General features: G+C 45.6%; 1 protein-coding gene across 1 annotated transcript; it reads right to left on the reverse strand.

Moving 5' to 3' along the window:
* Positions 1-201: 201 nt before the first annotated feature.
* On the reverse strand, positions 202-15696 carry rybpb (RING1 and YY1 binding protein b). Its single transcript, XM_037101731.1, has 5 exons — positions 15537-15696; positions 14800-14925; positions 2586-2891; positions 2401-2499; positions 202-2034 (listed from the first exon to the last, which is right to left on the reverse strand). Exons 1-5 carry the CDS (start codon positions 15560-15562, stop codon positions 1785-1787), a joined length of 807 nt encoding a protein of 268 aa, XP_036957626.1. The 5' UTR covers positions 15563-15696; the 3' UTR covers positions 202-1784.
* Between the last annotated feature and the right edge of the window lie 852 nt (positions 15697-16548).

Genomic DNA, 16548 nt, shown 5'->3' on the forward strand with positions numbered 1-16548 from the left:
TAAAGCCAAAGGCCTCGGGTCCAGCGGACCCACAGCTCTTCTCAGCTACCCACCCACACCCACTCTGCTTCTCATCGCCTGCACAATGAGGCAACATCCGCCACGGGGTGTGAGGTCGCTAGTGTTCTCCGACTGGGCTCACGGTATTGCCCCAATTTAGCTGTGCACAGAGACAAGTGGACAATAAGAACACCATTTACATGGATTATATTAGTCTTTATTTAAACTGTTATTCATCTCACACATTAGATAATTGCATTTTCAAATTGTTATTTATCTGTCTATTTATCATGTCATTATGAAATTCCTTTGGTCCTTCAATAAATAAAACTAAGATATCATATACACATTTATTCTTTATACAATTTCATACAGTTAAAAGGAAATTATGTTGGTCTAGTGTCAGCTAAGGTGGAAGTGAATTAAAACCCTTAAATAAGCCTTGCTGTTCTAAAAATTGAAAGAGCAATTATGTTCCGTTAACTACTGCAATATTTTTTGCCTTCAATGACAGGAGTCTTAAATTAATAATAAAAAAATAAAATAAAATCAATTGAATTGTCAATCTTTGCAAATTGTTCACGTCTTTGCACTTGTTTTCAGGTTGAGAGGATGAAGATTCAAAGTTGTCTTCAGGACCACAACAAAAGAAAAAAACGAAATTGATTCACAACAGCTTGACACAATAGGCCTATTTTACAGCTCGATATGGTTTTACCACGTGGAACTGTGTGCAACCATCCTTCAGTCACAACAGAAAAAAACTCCGGCTCAAGAGCTGGGCGGACAGCTCTACCTTCGGCCAGGAAACTCAATATCGAAGTACGGAATGCAGAAAATATCAACAGCTTTTAGTGTTTTACACAACAGCCTACACTGTACAGTTAAGGACATAAGATACTGTAGAAGAGATTTGCTATAGCATACTAAATCATAGACAATCTAGTTGAAAAAGTCAGGTGTGTGAACCTCAGGTGACCTTCTTCTGATGCACATTGACCTGTACAGAACAAGTAGACGGACCAGACGAGGGTCCCGACAGTGTTCAGAGTGAGACAGTGTTGTTGAGAAAAGTGAATGAGAATTTGATTCATCAGCACTTTGTCACATTGAGTGAATGGGCAATCCCAGATCTGCAAAACCGCTTCACAGTGTATCTAGCACCAGTGTGTGTGTGTGTGTGTGGGTGTGTATGTCTGTGTGTCTATCCGTCTGTGTGACTCGAGTCTTGTCCTATCATTTTCAAACTGTAATAAAAACACTGAAGGAATGATCGATCGGCAGAGCTACACAGCAAAGCTTCAACATAAAAAGGAGAACATCAAAGTATACAGGTGCAACAGGTAATAAATAAGGGTAATAATAGTTTAAAGTTATTGAAATGATGGTGGTTATTGTGCCCAGCGGAGAATTCTTCTTTACAAAAACAAAACAAAACAAAAAAAAAAATGTCGACTTGGCCTCACATCCACGTACGAATATAAAACAATACATACAAGTGTCTGGATGCTACCGCGGGGGAGGTTGGGGATGGGTGGCGTTATTCCTTGTAGCCCAGCTCTCCTCGCCTGTGGCATGGGTGAAACCAGGAGGGGAGTTTTCCCCCAGCGGGCGCACTGCACTGTTCCTCTCAACATCCAGGGTTGGTCATGGAATGGAGGCAGGGCAACAATGGGAAAATGTGAAATCTCTCCCCCTGTGGGATCCATCGTGTCCAGAAACGTGGGGAAGAGGGGGCGTGGAGCAGGGTGAGGATGGGGGGAGGGGCAAAGGAGTCGGGGGCCTCAGAACGACTCGTCGTGCCCCACAGAGAGATCCCCTTTAGGTGTGGAGGCGCGCGACGAGCCCTTGTCCATGCTCTCGGAGCCGGAGCTCTGGTGCTGTTGTTCGGAGCCTGCGCTGGACGTGATGGTGGACGAGGACGTGGAGGAGGAGCGGGTCTTCTCCTTAAAGTCTGTTATGATCACCGTCACGTTCCCTACGGTGATAGCCAACTGCTGGGCGGTGCTCCGGTCAATGTTCTTCAGTTTGGGCCTGAGGGGCATAGAAGAGAGAAAGAAAAAAACAACAACAACAACAAAAAAAACCCGTTAATAACCAGAAATGGCAACCACAATATGTGTGTCTCTGCAACAACAAGGTGGAGGCTGCCAGTACTGTGGGGGCGGTTACACTAAATTGCTCAATTCATCGGGTGACACATGAACAGTCAGAACAAGTGTATATAAAGTGAGAGTGGGTGTTTAGTGTAAAAGATCATTTGTGAATCATTTGAGGTTTCCCACTAGCCTTGTGCTGCATGACTGTTTTTTTTTGTAAAAAAGGAAGTGCTGTGTAGTCAAAGATGTGAAACCATGTGTGCTGCCAGAGACACACACAGTCTGAGCGGCTGCTACACACCTGGAGATGTGAGAGTTCTTGTTGGTCTTGGTTGCCGATTTGCCAGACTGTATGCTGTGTTTGTCACTCGGTGGGCTCTGATGGTTGTCTGATTTGGGTCTGGAGGGAAACAGATACATGCCTGTGAGAAGAATACCAGCACTGGAAACACCCAACATAATTTAAACCTTGATGTGCACACTGACCTGGTCTTTTTGATGCTGGGCTTCTTCGTGACGGCTGGGATGATGTCCTTCTCTGTGTCGGGTTTGTCTTTGATTGGCTGCTCCTTGTCGCACTTTTCCTTCTCAGGAGTGTCTCCCTCTGGCCTCACTGTCTCTGGACGCTCTACCTCTGGGCGCCCCTCGCCGTTGGCACGCTCTCCTTCGCCGTCCGGGCGTTCCTTGTCTGTGCGCTCGCTCCGCTCCCGCCGCTCCTTCTTGGGCGGGGGAGGCATCGGGTACTGCTGAGCCACCTGCTGGGCAACCAGCTGGGAGTTGATCCTGGGTTTCCTGTGGAGGAGATCCAAGGCACAAACATGGATTAGCCTCATAGTGGGGCTGTGAGCAGAGTCTGGCTATGCACCAACACAGTCACACTACAGCTGACGGAAAGGTGACTGAAACTAGAGGCTGGCGAGGGAAAGGAGGCTGATGCTCCCAGCTGCTGCAGAGGTGGGTTCACACAGCCGCTTCCTGGTAGAGCAGCTCTGTTTTGAGGGCTAATCTCATTAGCTCACGGCTGTAATAAAATGAATGCACAGGATCACAAGGTGGGACATTTGCAGCACGTCACTTAGGTCCTCTAATCTGATTACTGAAGGGTTGGCCCCATTTGTCACAGACTGAGATTGAGTTGGACATGGTGTAGCTGCTCCGCTCACTGAGCTCACCAGCAACCGAAGAGCCATTCTGTCCCTTTTTGACTCATTTCTAAACACAAACATAAACACAAACCACGACTTTCCCTTTGAGTTTGATCATACTCATTCAACAAAAACAATAAAAGGGACACATCAGGTGCAACACTCAAAGAATACCACTGATTTCCTTGATGAGCCAGTTTACATGAAACCATCCTTCCCTGAAAACGCATTTTCCAATGTGGCGCATCACCACTCAACTGTTGCAAGCATGCACGCAGCAAGAGGAGCATCTTACTCCATCGGCTGCACAGGGCCTGAACTTGTAAGGCAAAATGCTAGCCCCAAGTCAGACTGCCTGAGCCAACACACACACCTGCAGCATAATGGACACCAGCTGGCAGCATCTTGGGGGAAGCAGAAGACCTCAGGGGAGAGGGAGGGACAACTGCAGCCTTCCAGAGAGTCCGACTCCGCCGAGACCAAACTGCAGCCAGCAACATGGATAATCACAGGCCAGCACTGGGCAAGCATGGTTAGGAGTAAACCACAAGTACACTCACACACACAAACACGCGCTTGAAAAGCTGAGCGTGCAAACAAACAGCCTGGCACGGCTCGGTGGCTGCTCAGGAGGCCTTTCAACAGGAACACAACAAGTTATACTAGCTAGCTGTGCATAGACAACTCTTCCAAATCCAATTCTAGTCTTGGCAGGGAAAGATTTTGTGATGTCCCAGAAGTGGAGAGGAGGTCTATTGATTCTCAGGACTGCTTTAGGAGACCTGTGGTCAAGTAGGCAGTCCTGAAAGTTATACAAACTCTGTCAGCCTAAGCATCAGGCCAGATAAACAAGTGAGACTGCGGAAAATTACACAGTGAAGACAATGTTCTTTACTCTGCCATCAGAATGGGCTTTAGAGGAACAGGTGTAAGAGCAAACGTATGTTGCAAAAACAGAAGAAGCTAGATAGCGTGTCAGACTGAAGACGCTGATTTCAGTGGCTTTCTGTGGAGCGTGGTTTTGAGACAGCTGCTTAAGTGGTTAGCCTCAGGGTTTCAATTTGACAGCATCTCACTGCCAGTCCAGTTACTCTCATTTCTGCACCTCCATCCTTGCAAGTCTTTCACAACTGACACTACTCCCTTAGTCTCTCTATCATTTAGTAGAAGTTTTAAACTCTTAAAAGTCTGATTCTTTTGCAACTTTTTCCCCTGCTGCTCCATCAAATTCAATTAGTGTCCTCCTGCTATTAGAGACTGACTCCTTGATGGGGTGGGGGGTGCACAGCTGATCAGAAGCCAATCAATCGGGGCATAATAGAGCATCATTTCGTAATGCTCGCTCTACGCTCCAATCAATACACCAGCTGTGGCGAATGCAGAGGAGCCCTGGGCTGTTGATCTAGTATCCATTTGCTGCTTTGGTCCTCTGGAGCCCGGTGCTCATTCTACCTGCTGCCCTCGTGTGACGAAGGCACCCTCTGGCTGCTTCAAGTGAGTTAAAGGGTGAAATGGGAGTGAGAATTTCTCCCTGTCCTAGCTCCATAATTGCCATGCCTGTCCTGTTCCCATCTAATTGATCCCAATTCCATTTCAATCCAGAGTAATTACTTCCCATGTTGAGCATTAGAGCTCCTTTTTATAGTAATTGTGTAAGTATAACTATGCTCAGCAATGCTTTTAAGTGCTTAAGTGGTTAAGTTGATAAGTAATTGATTAGGAAGTGATGACGTTGAGTTTATAGCATTGGACCTCCTCACCAGACCCGAAACCGATTTGTCAAAGCAGGCCTATGAGCTGTAGAAGACTGATTTTATGCGTTTGTAGAACAAATAATAATACACCCCCGAATGCATAATGGATAGCCTGTGACATTTCCAAGAAATGTCATTAATGTAACTTCCATCAGACTTGTGTAAACTTCTGAGCCTTGGTTTCTCCAGTCCTGTGACACAATACAGACCACGCCATGGGAATCGTGTGGCTCCTTTGAGTACCGCTGGACTCCTGATCCGATAACAACATTGTCAACATGCCTCTGAGAATGTGTGGCAAAGAATTCTAGTTTTGGGGAGGCAGCTTGAGCTACACTAGACAGAACAGCAGCAAGCAATGACGACATGTGCTTACCCACATGCAGCCCTTGTGAAAAAATAAATCTCTAACCCACAGGCGTGAGTAAACAGTTGTGAACACAGACAGCATCCAACAGGACCAGAAATCATTTCGTTTGGCAGTGAGAGCAGTTAGCCAAGGAGGTGGTGAATGAGTGATTGATTGAGTGATAAGCTCCACGCCTCTTTTGCCTGTTGCCGAGTTGAAGCCCTGGTCAGAGCCTGAGATTTGTGTCAGCAGCAGTGGCAGTGGCAGCAGAAGCGACTCTGGTAGTTAAGCAGTGATTCAGTGCCAGCTGTATGTCAGCCATGAGTTGCTGTTGGCCTGATAGAGCCACGGCTCTCTTTGCCACATTATTTATTTACTGACCACCCATCATGGCTTTGCACAGCCGCGCTCTGTGGCTCGTTAACATGGCTGGAGACTCTGCATAACTCTAGACAAGTGTCACTTGCATTTTTTAAATCAGTACTGCCTGTGCTTAACTATATACTTCATATTTAATATGAATTACATTTCATATTTAAATAATCTGTCCGTGTTGTTGAGCAAATAGTGTGCTAATTAAATTACAACACTTCTGAAAATGACTCTACAATTGAATCATATCATTTTGCAAACATCCAAATCAAATGAGAAACATCTCTATTTCACAAGACTGGAAATGATCCTGGGAGCAGGACCAGGAGTGAACCCCAGGGTCCAATTGCAGAAATTGCTCCAACCTCCCACTGCTGCCAATATATTCCCAGGGAGTCAGTGTGTGTGTGAGTGAGAGTGTCAAGTGTGCAAAGCCTGCTGTCGAATCATTTCCCACTGTGAGGGCTCACAGCTTATTACCTCCCCTTCGCACAACAATGGGCCGTGATTGACAGCTCCTCCTATGCTTGCCCCTAAATTCCACCGTCTGGGGGAGGGAGGAGTGGGGAGACTTCCTCCACGGGGTGCCCTGAAATAACTATCATCATGCTTAAAAGCTCCTAATTCAGTCAGACTGACACCCATAGTTAGACCGCTCCACTCGGCCTGAACCTTCCCAGAGACAGACACACCTCTGCTCAGCTGGTGCTCTCCCTGATCAGGAGCAGCTAACACTGCGGAGCCAGGACCAAAAGCTAAAACTGCTGTTTCACAGGGGAACTCTTTCTAGAGAAAGCAAAAACAATGAACCCAAGCACTTCATGTAGAGGCAGCGTAATGAAGAGAGTGAGCGAGCGATGGAGAGTGTGATAGAATGAGAGAGAGGCGCAGGAAAGCCCTCATTAACACAGCTCTTTTATTTGAAGTGCTGTGTGGAGGACAAGCAATTATTTCCTGCCAGGCTGAGTGAATGCGGTGGCAGACAGCTGAGCGAAGAGGAGAGAGAGAATGAGACAGACAACAGTATTCTTCGACCATGGATAGCCCACTGAAGAGCTCAGACTATTTAACATCACCCACTCTCTCATTCAGACTTTCTAAATAACCACATCTACACAGAAAGTGCGTGGGCTCCTTGTCCTCAATGACGTACAAACTTCAAAAACATGAATCCTCGATTCAGATGCATTCAGCAGCGACCTGGTTTCCCCCCACATAGGACAGAGAGCCCATCACAGCCTCCGCCTAGAGCACATCGCTCAGATCCAGCATGCGAGAATGCCACAGGGCTTTAGTTTGATCACAGCACCTCCCTGTGACGTGCTGGCAACCATGTAACCAATGATCTACATGCATTTGTCTGTGTCAACACTTGCTGTATGCCTTGATTATTATGTAGAAACACGTGATGCACTCCCATCCCCCCTGCCAGTATAAAGGGTGATGGAACAGAGCCCAGAGCTGCCTGCCCGCGCTGCTTCAAATTTGTTAACCAGTCAGCCGGTATATATATCTGTGAGCTCTACTGTTCTGTTGTTGGCCATGGCGCTGTCTTTCCAGAAAGACTTAAAGTATGTCCACAGTGAGTGCTGTATGGCCCCTGCCTGACCCAAGTCATGGCAAAAGTTTCAGTGCACAGTGCAAAAAGTGGTTAACATGTGTTAGATAACTTGAGACAAGAGCAACATTATCGGTACTGAGTGTTATCCATATAGTGGCCAACGTATCGTATTGTTAGTTACTCCGTGATTCCCGACCCCTAATGTTTTGATAACCATTTATGTCATTGTTTAAATAAAAGTGCAAATACTAACCAGTTTCACAAATGTGAATGTTTGCTGGTTTGTAGGTGTTGTATATCAAACTCATTTTTGAGGGGGTTGTGGGTCAAACAGAAGCAACTTCACTGTGAAACTGTGTGCTTGGCATTATCAATTAATCTGTCTATTACTAATTGGTTGGCCGTGAGACAAAAAAAAAAAAAAAACAATGCCATAAAATGATTTCCAAGATGATATCTTTTTTCGAACCAACAGTCTAAAACCCCCAGATAAGTTATCATTTTAATACAAAACAGAAAAGCAGCAAATCTTCAAATTTCAGAGGCTGAAACCACCAAATACTTAATTTATGTCTGGATAAATGTCTTTTTGTTGACTCTCCAATCCAGACAAAGTTTTTTGGATTATGCCTTGATTATTATGTTGAGACAACGTCTCAAAGATTCAGACGTCAATCTTAAACAGAATTCTTTATAAATGCACCTATCTGTGCACATAGAAACCTATTCATTTATGAAATGTGGAGCAGCAAACAAAGCATGATTTTAATAATTGATTAATCTGTTGATTATTTACAGGATTAACTGTCATTCTAGAAAATGGCAAAGAATTATGAAAAACTCATAATTTCCTGGAGGCTAAAATAACGTTGTTAGAAACTGTCCAAAGACTTTTCATTTATTGTCATAAATGACAAAGAAAAGAGGCAAATCCTCACATTTTGGTGCGAGAACCAGTCATTTTTGATTGAAAAATGACAAATACAGATACCGCTGCATTGTGAGAGTTATGTTTGCTGTGAGGACGTTCTTGACTGGTCTGAACCTGAAGTGACTTGAGCAGTGTTGTCACCTCCAGCCATCCATGAGCAACGTAATCTGTGTGAGCGAGTGTGTTGTGGAGGTTGAATGAGGATAGCACCTGAAGAGCTGCCTGGGGCTATCGCACTTCTCAATTCATTCCCACTGCCCACCAGAGGCATTAAGCATTCATCCCTTCAACGAGTACCTTCCAGTCAGGACTTTGAGGGCTTAATGTTACTGTCACTTCTCCCCCTCCACCTTACACACCGTGTGGGTTCCTGTGGATCTCCAACACATTTTTTCAGGTGCTCTGTATGCACAGCAGGCTCCCAGAAAGCTTCCACACCCCCCACATTTTCCTCAAACAGCGAAAGAGCTTAACAGGCAGGCATGACATTTAGTTCCCGCGGTATAGCACACTGACAATACTGGACAGAGCAGAGGAAATCTCTAAAAGATATCTCTCCTTATCTGCAATAACTGTAAACCTTCTGCATCATACTGGCTGCTGGGTGTCTGCGTCTCCTGACAGGCTAGAGGAGCCAGACAGTCTGAGTTTCTGTGCGCCTGAGTGAGACAGACACAAGCAGGAAGAAAAGAAGGTCTATAGCAGAGGAATTAATAGAGGAAATGTCTAAGTTTGTGTCTGCTCATGTGTAAAAGAGACTTCATCATCTCACTGACAAGTATTTTCTTTCCATGAGTGACCTTTCAGGCTACGAAAAAGCCTGGCATCAGGCAGACTGACAGCGAGTCATGCAAAGGCAATAAGCATGTATGAGCTCCTTCCATCAGTAGCACTGAGTCACATTGCTCAGTATCACTCATTTGTTTTTCCTCCTCTCTGGTGCCTGCCCGTCAGTCTCTCTTTGTCTTATTCTCTGCTCTCTCTTCCCTTTCTCCCTGTGCCCCCCCCAACCACCCACCTCATTTCCCATCGGCTTTAAGTAGGTCTTCTTCACCTCTCTTCACCCTCTTTCCCGCTGTTTGCCTCTGCTGTGCATGAGTGATCTGTCAAGTAAACCCTGTCACCCCATCCTGCTGCTCTCCCACCATCCTCCTGCCCAATTGCTTTTATATAAACAGAGCCTGCTTTGAATTTGCGCAACAAATCATCAAGCAGTGTTGCCAAAAGGGACGCTGTACCTTCACGGCATGCTCTCACGTTCCACACAAGGGGAACAACAACATCGACAGGTCAAGAAGACAAAAAGCCTCTACTGATTACTGTAGCCCAATGTACATGTCCCAAAAGTTACTTGAATTTGCTTTACCTAGACTGAATAGTCAGTACTATTTATTGTCACCCTCGATCTCATCTGTTGCAACTGACATGCCAAATGGTCCTGCTCCCTCCCCATGTGTGGATGGTGGTGCTGGTAGAAACAGAAGTGCCTGTCCAGTGCGGCTCTCTCCCTCTCCCTGGGTAGTGATGTGCTTCGCTCCGCTTTAGCCCCCAGAGACTCTTGGTTGAGTGAGCACATCCCCCTTGCAGCCATCGATGCCCCCCTTCCTTCAACACACACACATAAATATCCAGACGCTCCACTCCGCTCCGTCCCTTTCCCGCTCTGTTTCTCCCCTTGTCCTCCTGTGCCCTCTTCTTTTTCTCCAGCGTAGTCCTCGGCTGGCTGCGACTCCACACTAGCTCTGTCTCTCCTTGTCCTCATATGCCTTTTTCTGTGTTTTCCCTGAGACTCCTCGCTCCCTCTCACTGTCAAATTCATTTGCTTGCCTCATCTTTTTGCTGAGTGGGAGGAGCCCAAATTCAACAGCTCGCTCAACATTTCTCTGTTTTGTCAGATTGCCAAATTGGCTACTGTATTTAATCACTCACACTCTGCCAAATCCCATGAAGTAATTAAGAACTTTTAAATCCGGCAATTAACATGTAAAGATTAGGGCTACCCGCTCGTGCTCGGGGTTTTAGTGCAGATGCTGATAATGCTGGATAAGCAAAAGCAGTTTCCTCTGAGTGGGGGCTGCGGTGGGGGGGTGGAGGGGGTGGGTGAGGGAGTGCAGATATAAATTGAGCGCCAGCATGTCCCTCTTATGTAATTCCATTATCCCAGACAATTTGCCTTAATGTGACAGTGGTAGAATCCACGGATTATAATGACTCTATTCCATCACTGTGAAAGACAAAAGAGAAGCGCACACACACACACACACACATACACACACAGCAATCATTTTCCAATAATTGTGCAGCCTCAACACTTAAACAAAGAGAGATTCACTTTTACTCTTTTAGCCCCACTATTTAGTCATGGCTCGAGGGTTGGATATCCTTTAGATTTTATCGATTCTCACGCTGCTTATCAGTCCTGGTTCTAACTTTAATAATCTGTGGATTTATGGGTGTTAACACAAAGCCACAGACTAAATGCCAAAGATATTAACATCTATAAATATCTAGTCATGGACAAATTACAGTAACTGCCTGTGGGTGACTAATGTAAGTTGGGACACCTCACCGTCACCTTAAAATCATTCATGCTAGTGAAAATATTTGCATAGGACATTACTCAGTCCATGCAAGTTACAGTTTAATGAAACAACTCACTTGTTATTACTTGCTGCTTGGCTTCATCTGATTACTGAGTACATTAAAAGTTGGCTTGTGTAACATTACAGAGACAACATGGTAATATACACACAGAGATAGAATACAAATAATGCACCAAATTAAAATTAACCTCTCTCTAACACGCAACCACATTATGTTCTGTTTTAATTATGTTTGTTTTAACATTTACGAGTAAGGCCATTCTTAACCTGACCTGACCTCATATCTGACAGCTTATACCTCACACTGCTGCACACACAAGCCCTCTAAACACTTTGCATTGGCTTTATACTAATCAAAACAACAGCAGCATAATGCCACCTGAGTGTATGACTTAGGTAGCATGCCAGAGTTAGAATGGAAAAAGTAGTGAGTTGTGAAAAACACCAGCGACGACTTCCAGAGTGGCGTTTTACACACGCGTCAGGCAGCACTTCATAAACAACAACAAATGCATAACATGACAATAATAACCATTTACCTGCCCTGCAACATGGCCTTAGTTCAGAGGGAGTGGAGCTCCTACACCTCGTTGTATCCTCAATTTGCAGATGTTTTTGGTCACTGTTGGTTGTTTTTCAGTTAGCTGATAGCTGTTTAAATTTCAATCTCCCAGTTGTGGCTCATACACAACACATGGTCAAAATTACACAAAACAGCAAGACCGTTTTGCGGCACAACATTCCCACATTGACCAGGCTGTGTAAAACATTTGTAAAACTGCTCCAGTGGTTCAGATTCTGTGTGCTTTCAGCAGCCTCAGCTTCAGATAAACTGGGGGACCGTGTAAGTTAGTTTATTTAATTTAGTCAGAGCGTTGCGTTTTGCTAACAAGTGAGCAACACCCATTTGTTCTGTTTTATATCAAGCACAGATGGGAGCTACATGAAATGGTTGACAACAGAGCAACAGCGCACAGATAACAGTACAGCAGTCAAAGACTGAGGTACCTCAAGACTTCCTGTGATCCCCACCATCAATCAACTTTAGAGGGCTCCTAATGGTTTCTCCCTGGGCCCCGCGGCTGACAGAGGTGCATACCAAACACCACCACAAAGCAAACTGATGTACAGCAACACGGTATCACGTTCACACAGCGATCGGGTTCAGATGCCAGAAACATTTAAATATGATAGCATGCACCTCGCACTGGATGCTAATGCAAGTCGTTCTCCAATTACCAAAGAAATAGTCTCTGAATGCAGAGGCCGAACACTTAGGCCACTTTGACTTGTAGATTAGCGGCGAGGTCAGGTGCAAAAAGCAGAGTACTTTCTTGTTTAAGAGTCAGAGTGACAGAGGCTAGATTTAGCCTACTTGGGTATCATGTTACATCACGGAGCTGGACTGGGTCAACAGGTTCGTTAGGCTGCTCTCGGATGGGGAGAACGGGCCTCTCTTTCCCTGCATGCAGATGCCACAGCCAGAGTTTTGCTCTTGTTAACACACATTCTTGCCACCATCTGCACAAATCAGAGCTGCATGGCCTACAGTTACCTAGCATACCTACCGCTGGCAGGGGACAAAGTGCAATTCAAGCCTCACAGAAGTGTAAACCACTATCTGTCAATCATCAGATTGTGTTAATTGTGTACTCTCTAACAACACCTGTAGAAACAGCTGGTGCCTCAAGTGACTCAGTGCAGACGGTGAGGGATGGAAATATTCATTTGATCTTAAATTTCACTTCAAACAGGTAGATAGACCACGTATGACTCAAACCTCAGCTAGCAAACCACATCACAGCACTAATGTCTGCTGACAGCTACCTGTTGTACCAACGGCTCTTCGAGAATTGACAGAGGTGTTTGTGATTGGCTGTGATGGAGCCCAATACATCAGCTGCATCCACCTTCTTACCACACTCAAATACCATGGTGACTGACCTTTGTTTCAGGACACAGGAAAAGAGAGATATTAGCGGACTGTGTTAAAAGACATAGCTTTCAGATAATCACACAGCCTAAACTAGCCATTACAAACAAAAAACAATTTTAAAAAGTGCAATTATGGCACACTGACTGCACAAATCAATAGCCAAGTTCACTTATCTTGTAAACACACACTGAAGACCCATATCAAACTTCAGTGTGAAGAAAAGAAGTGTTTTGACTCCTTCCAGCCGTGAGGAACTCCAATTAGTGTCCGCGAGAATAAAAGCACATTCAAAGCAGAGTCTCAGATAAAAGCAGCAAGACACAAACCACACATAGCCTTAAGTGTGAATCATTTAGCTAAGAGCATGTTGCTGCGTTCCATGCTTTGCTTGAACACATCAAACGGTGAAGAAAAGACAGCTAATTAGTTCTCATTAGAATAAGAGGCAGCCCCACTACTATACAACAGCATTAATCAAAGGTTAACTATTCAGATCAAACAGGAAAGTGTGACAACCACTCCTGTGATGTCATGTGCTCCCATTTACCAAATAGAGGCAACTGGGCTGTTGCCAAAGCACAGTGGCAGGATGGCTACGATGCGCTTGTCTCTGCTTCCTGCTTTCATGCAGCAGACTCAGCCTGCATCATCAGCTGTAGTCTTAAGCTACATGCTGCTAGGAAAAGATCACAGGGGGAGGGGGAGCCAGACAATTAAGACAGAGCTCAATCTTTCTGGATTCTCAGTAAACCAGTGTGATCTCCCCATTTGCGGTGCGCCGGAGGTGTCAGTCGAGCCACTCATTGTAAAACCACAGCTGGAAAGGTTAGAGTGCAGGGGACTTGTCAACAAACCCACAAATGACTCATCTATCTCTCCATCTCATCATACAAGCGATGACATGAGTAAACAAACTCTCACCGTGGCACACGCAACTTCTCATCAAAAACATTCCCCAGAATAGCAGGAAGAGGCGTCACTACACACAAAACCGAAAGGGAATCCCGTCACGATATTCGCGTTACAGGGTGTTTCATTTCAGTTTCCCATAAGACACTGTCTTTTGCTGACATCACAAAAAGTATTCTGGGTTAACCTCAGGGGAAATGTCTGGGACGGACATGCCTCTTACTATAAATGTTGTCATGATTAATCTGGAGAAATGTTCTGAGAGATTTCACTTGAAAACAGCTACGGGAACAAAGCAAGTTTGTGGCAGATTGAGAATTGGGGATGATTGATCATGAACAAATGTGTGGACTGACATTTGAGAAAGTTGATTTTTGGAAAGCTGGAGGGCGAAAAAACAAACAACAAAAAAAAACCCCAAAACCAGCTAACTTCATCTGAGCACTCAGTGTCACACCAGGGCATGAAATGACACTGGCTAGAATGGCACAAGGGGGGAAAGTGTGATGGACAAAGAAATATCAACAATGCACATGTGCCATTAATCTCTAAACCTGATTACAGGCACGTCCCCTAACCTGAGAAATATGACCGTCTCCTTACCGTACATCCACATCATGCACAATGAAATCCGACTTGTCAGACCATTAAGGGAACCTCTGCAATCCTACAGGTAGGTGAAATGCGCACACACTTGTTTCTCTCGGTGGGAGGGGGGAAAAAAACAGCCCTTTCACTGTTGCTCTGATGATGCACTGTAGCTGTACAGCCATCGTCAAGTATGGTCCCTCTTCTCTTCCCCACCCCATCCCCCCCTCTGGCTAGTGAAGCAGCCAGCCTACCTAGACGAACGCATTAAAAAAAAAAAAAAAAAAAAAAAAAAAAACAATGCCAATGTTGGTCGCATTAAACGAGAAACTACGGATAATCCAGACAACGGCGGGAGATGCCTGCAAGATTGTCCATCAACAAGTCCCCATTCAGCTCACAGACAAATAGGCTGTCGATCAAAGTTGTCATTCCCATAAATTGCGATGCAACGCTGCTGCAGCCAGCCGAGCAGGGGAGAAACGAGACGCTCAGACGAAGAGAGCGAGAGAGAGAGGGAGAGAGAAGCAGAGAGAGGCAGCGCTACGTTACCTTGTGGATGTGCCCTTCCTCACATCGCAGATGCTGCATTTGAAAGCCTCGGCGGTGTTCCTGAAGGTGCAGACGCTACAGTCCCAGTAGCCGTCGTCGGCGGTCTGTTTGGCTTGTCTTTTTGGCCTGAGAAAATCAGTCAAAACGTTGAGGTCAAGTTAGTTTTGGGAAATGCCACCGAACACATTTCACGAATTAAAAAGAAGGGAGACTGTGGCAAACACAACACGCCGTGCAACGCGCGAGCTACTCGGCACGGCTTAAACCGTGGCGGGGTTGTCATTAATATTGGGTTCGAGTCCCGGCAAGTACAGCCCCTTGATTAATAAATCCCCACAGTGGCGAAGCTCCACACCGTCCGATTGTATCGCCAGCTAACGTTAGGCTAGCAGGCAGGCGAGCGCTGCTAAAATTTTCGGCATCGAAGCTTAGCATGTCGGCTAACAAAATCAATATCAAACAATGTCCATTTCGACATTGACTCTCCAAAAGGCTTCATCGAGACGGAAGAGCGTTTCGGGGAATGCCAGGCGTCTCCTCTGAAAAATTTCCCTTTGTCTGTTAAGTGACTGGGTTATAGGGAGCGAGAAGCCGCCATAGTGACTGCACTATTCTAGCTAGCTGTGGCATACCAACTGAAAAAGGGAGAAACGATCCCTGTGTGGGGAAGACGCATCCAAATATCGAGCCCAAAACGCACGAAACACTCAGAAATCGACAGCGGGTGGTCGCATTACCTGGTAGGGCTCTTTTTGTCGCCCATGGTGAAGAATAGTCCTCGGAAATAAGAAGAAAAAGGGGCCTCCTTTAATTGTCAGTGAGTGTAGTGGGGTCCAGATAGAGCCGCTGCTGAAGCTGTTGGCAGACAGGCTCCGCTCAGCGCTGGCTCGAGGCACGGCACAGCGACTGACTGCACTAGCCCACGTGACCGGCGGCCAGCCAATCGGAGCGCGAGTCGGTTTAAAAGTCTGGATGGATATTTCGGGGCTATTTTAATAACTACTAGAGATATTTGACAGAGCTCACCTCGGCCCACGCACATGCACAGAGATCACACTGTTGCAATATCGTTATCGTCCACGACGACTGCAATTATACAAATGTATGCAAAACTTTTGAAACGCATTCAAAGTTATTTAAAAGCCAGAGGAAGAGCGGAAAAAAAGAGCAGTGGGAAACTACTTAAACAGCAAAGGCAGTTCAATTAAGGTATCTCAGAGTTAAAATGTTATTCAGAGGTACTAACACGTCATGATGCAAAAATCAAAATCCCGTTATAAACGTGTAGCCAGCACAAGATCTTTAGACAGGTGGAGTTCTGGTTACAAAAGCCATTAGGAGGTTTGCTGGTAACAGGCAGCACTCACGCTCATTTGTAGTTAATCAGCAATAATAGTGTTAGAGATGTATCAGTGATGGGCCAACTCTTCTCGCCTACAAAAGCCAGGAATTTGATTTGCGCAGCGGTATCACAGGATCCACCTTGCTCGACGAGCTTCTCCCAGCATGCATCGGATGAAGGGGAGAGGAAAATGTCTGGACAGTTTTCCAGTCTGTTTCAGACCTTAAACATGGCCAGATGGACACATTTGCACTCAATTTCACACGGGCAATTTGTTGAGTTTCAGGTTCTCCAGGACTGTGAAAGGATGCCAGCGTACCTGAAGGAAACCCTGAGAACACAGATCACCGAGGCTGTGATTTCCACGCTTACTCCTTTTATTGTGAAGCAACAATGTTGCAGATCAT

This window comes from Acanthopagrus latus, chromosome 6 (assembly GCF_904848185.1).
Source record: "Acanthopagrus latus isolate v.2019 chromosome 6, fAcaLat1.1, whole genome shotgun sequence".
NCBI classification, from domain to species: Eukaryota; Metazoa; Chordata; class Actinopteri; order Spariformes; family Sparidae; genus Acanthopagrus; species Acanthopagrus latus.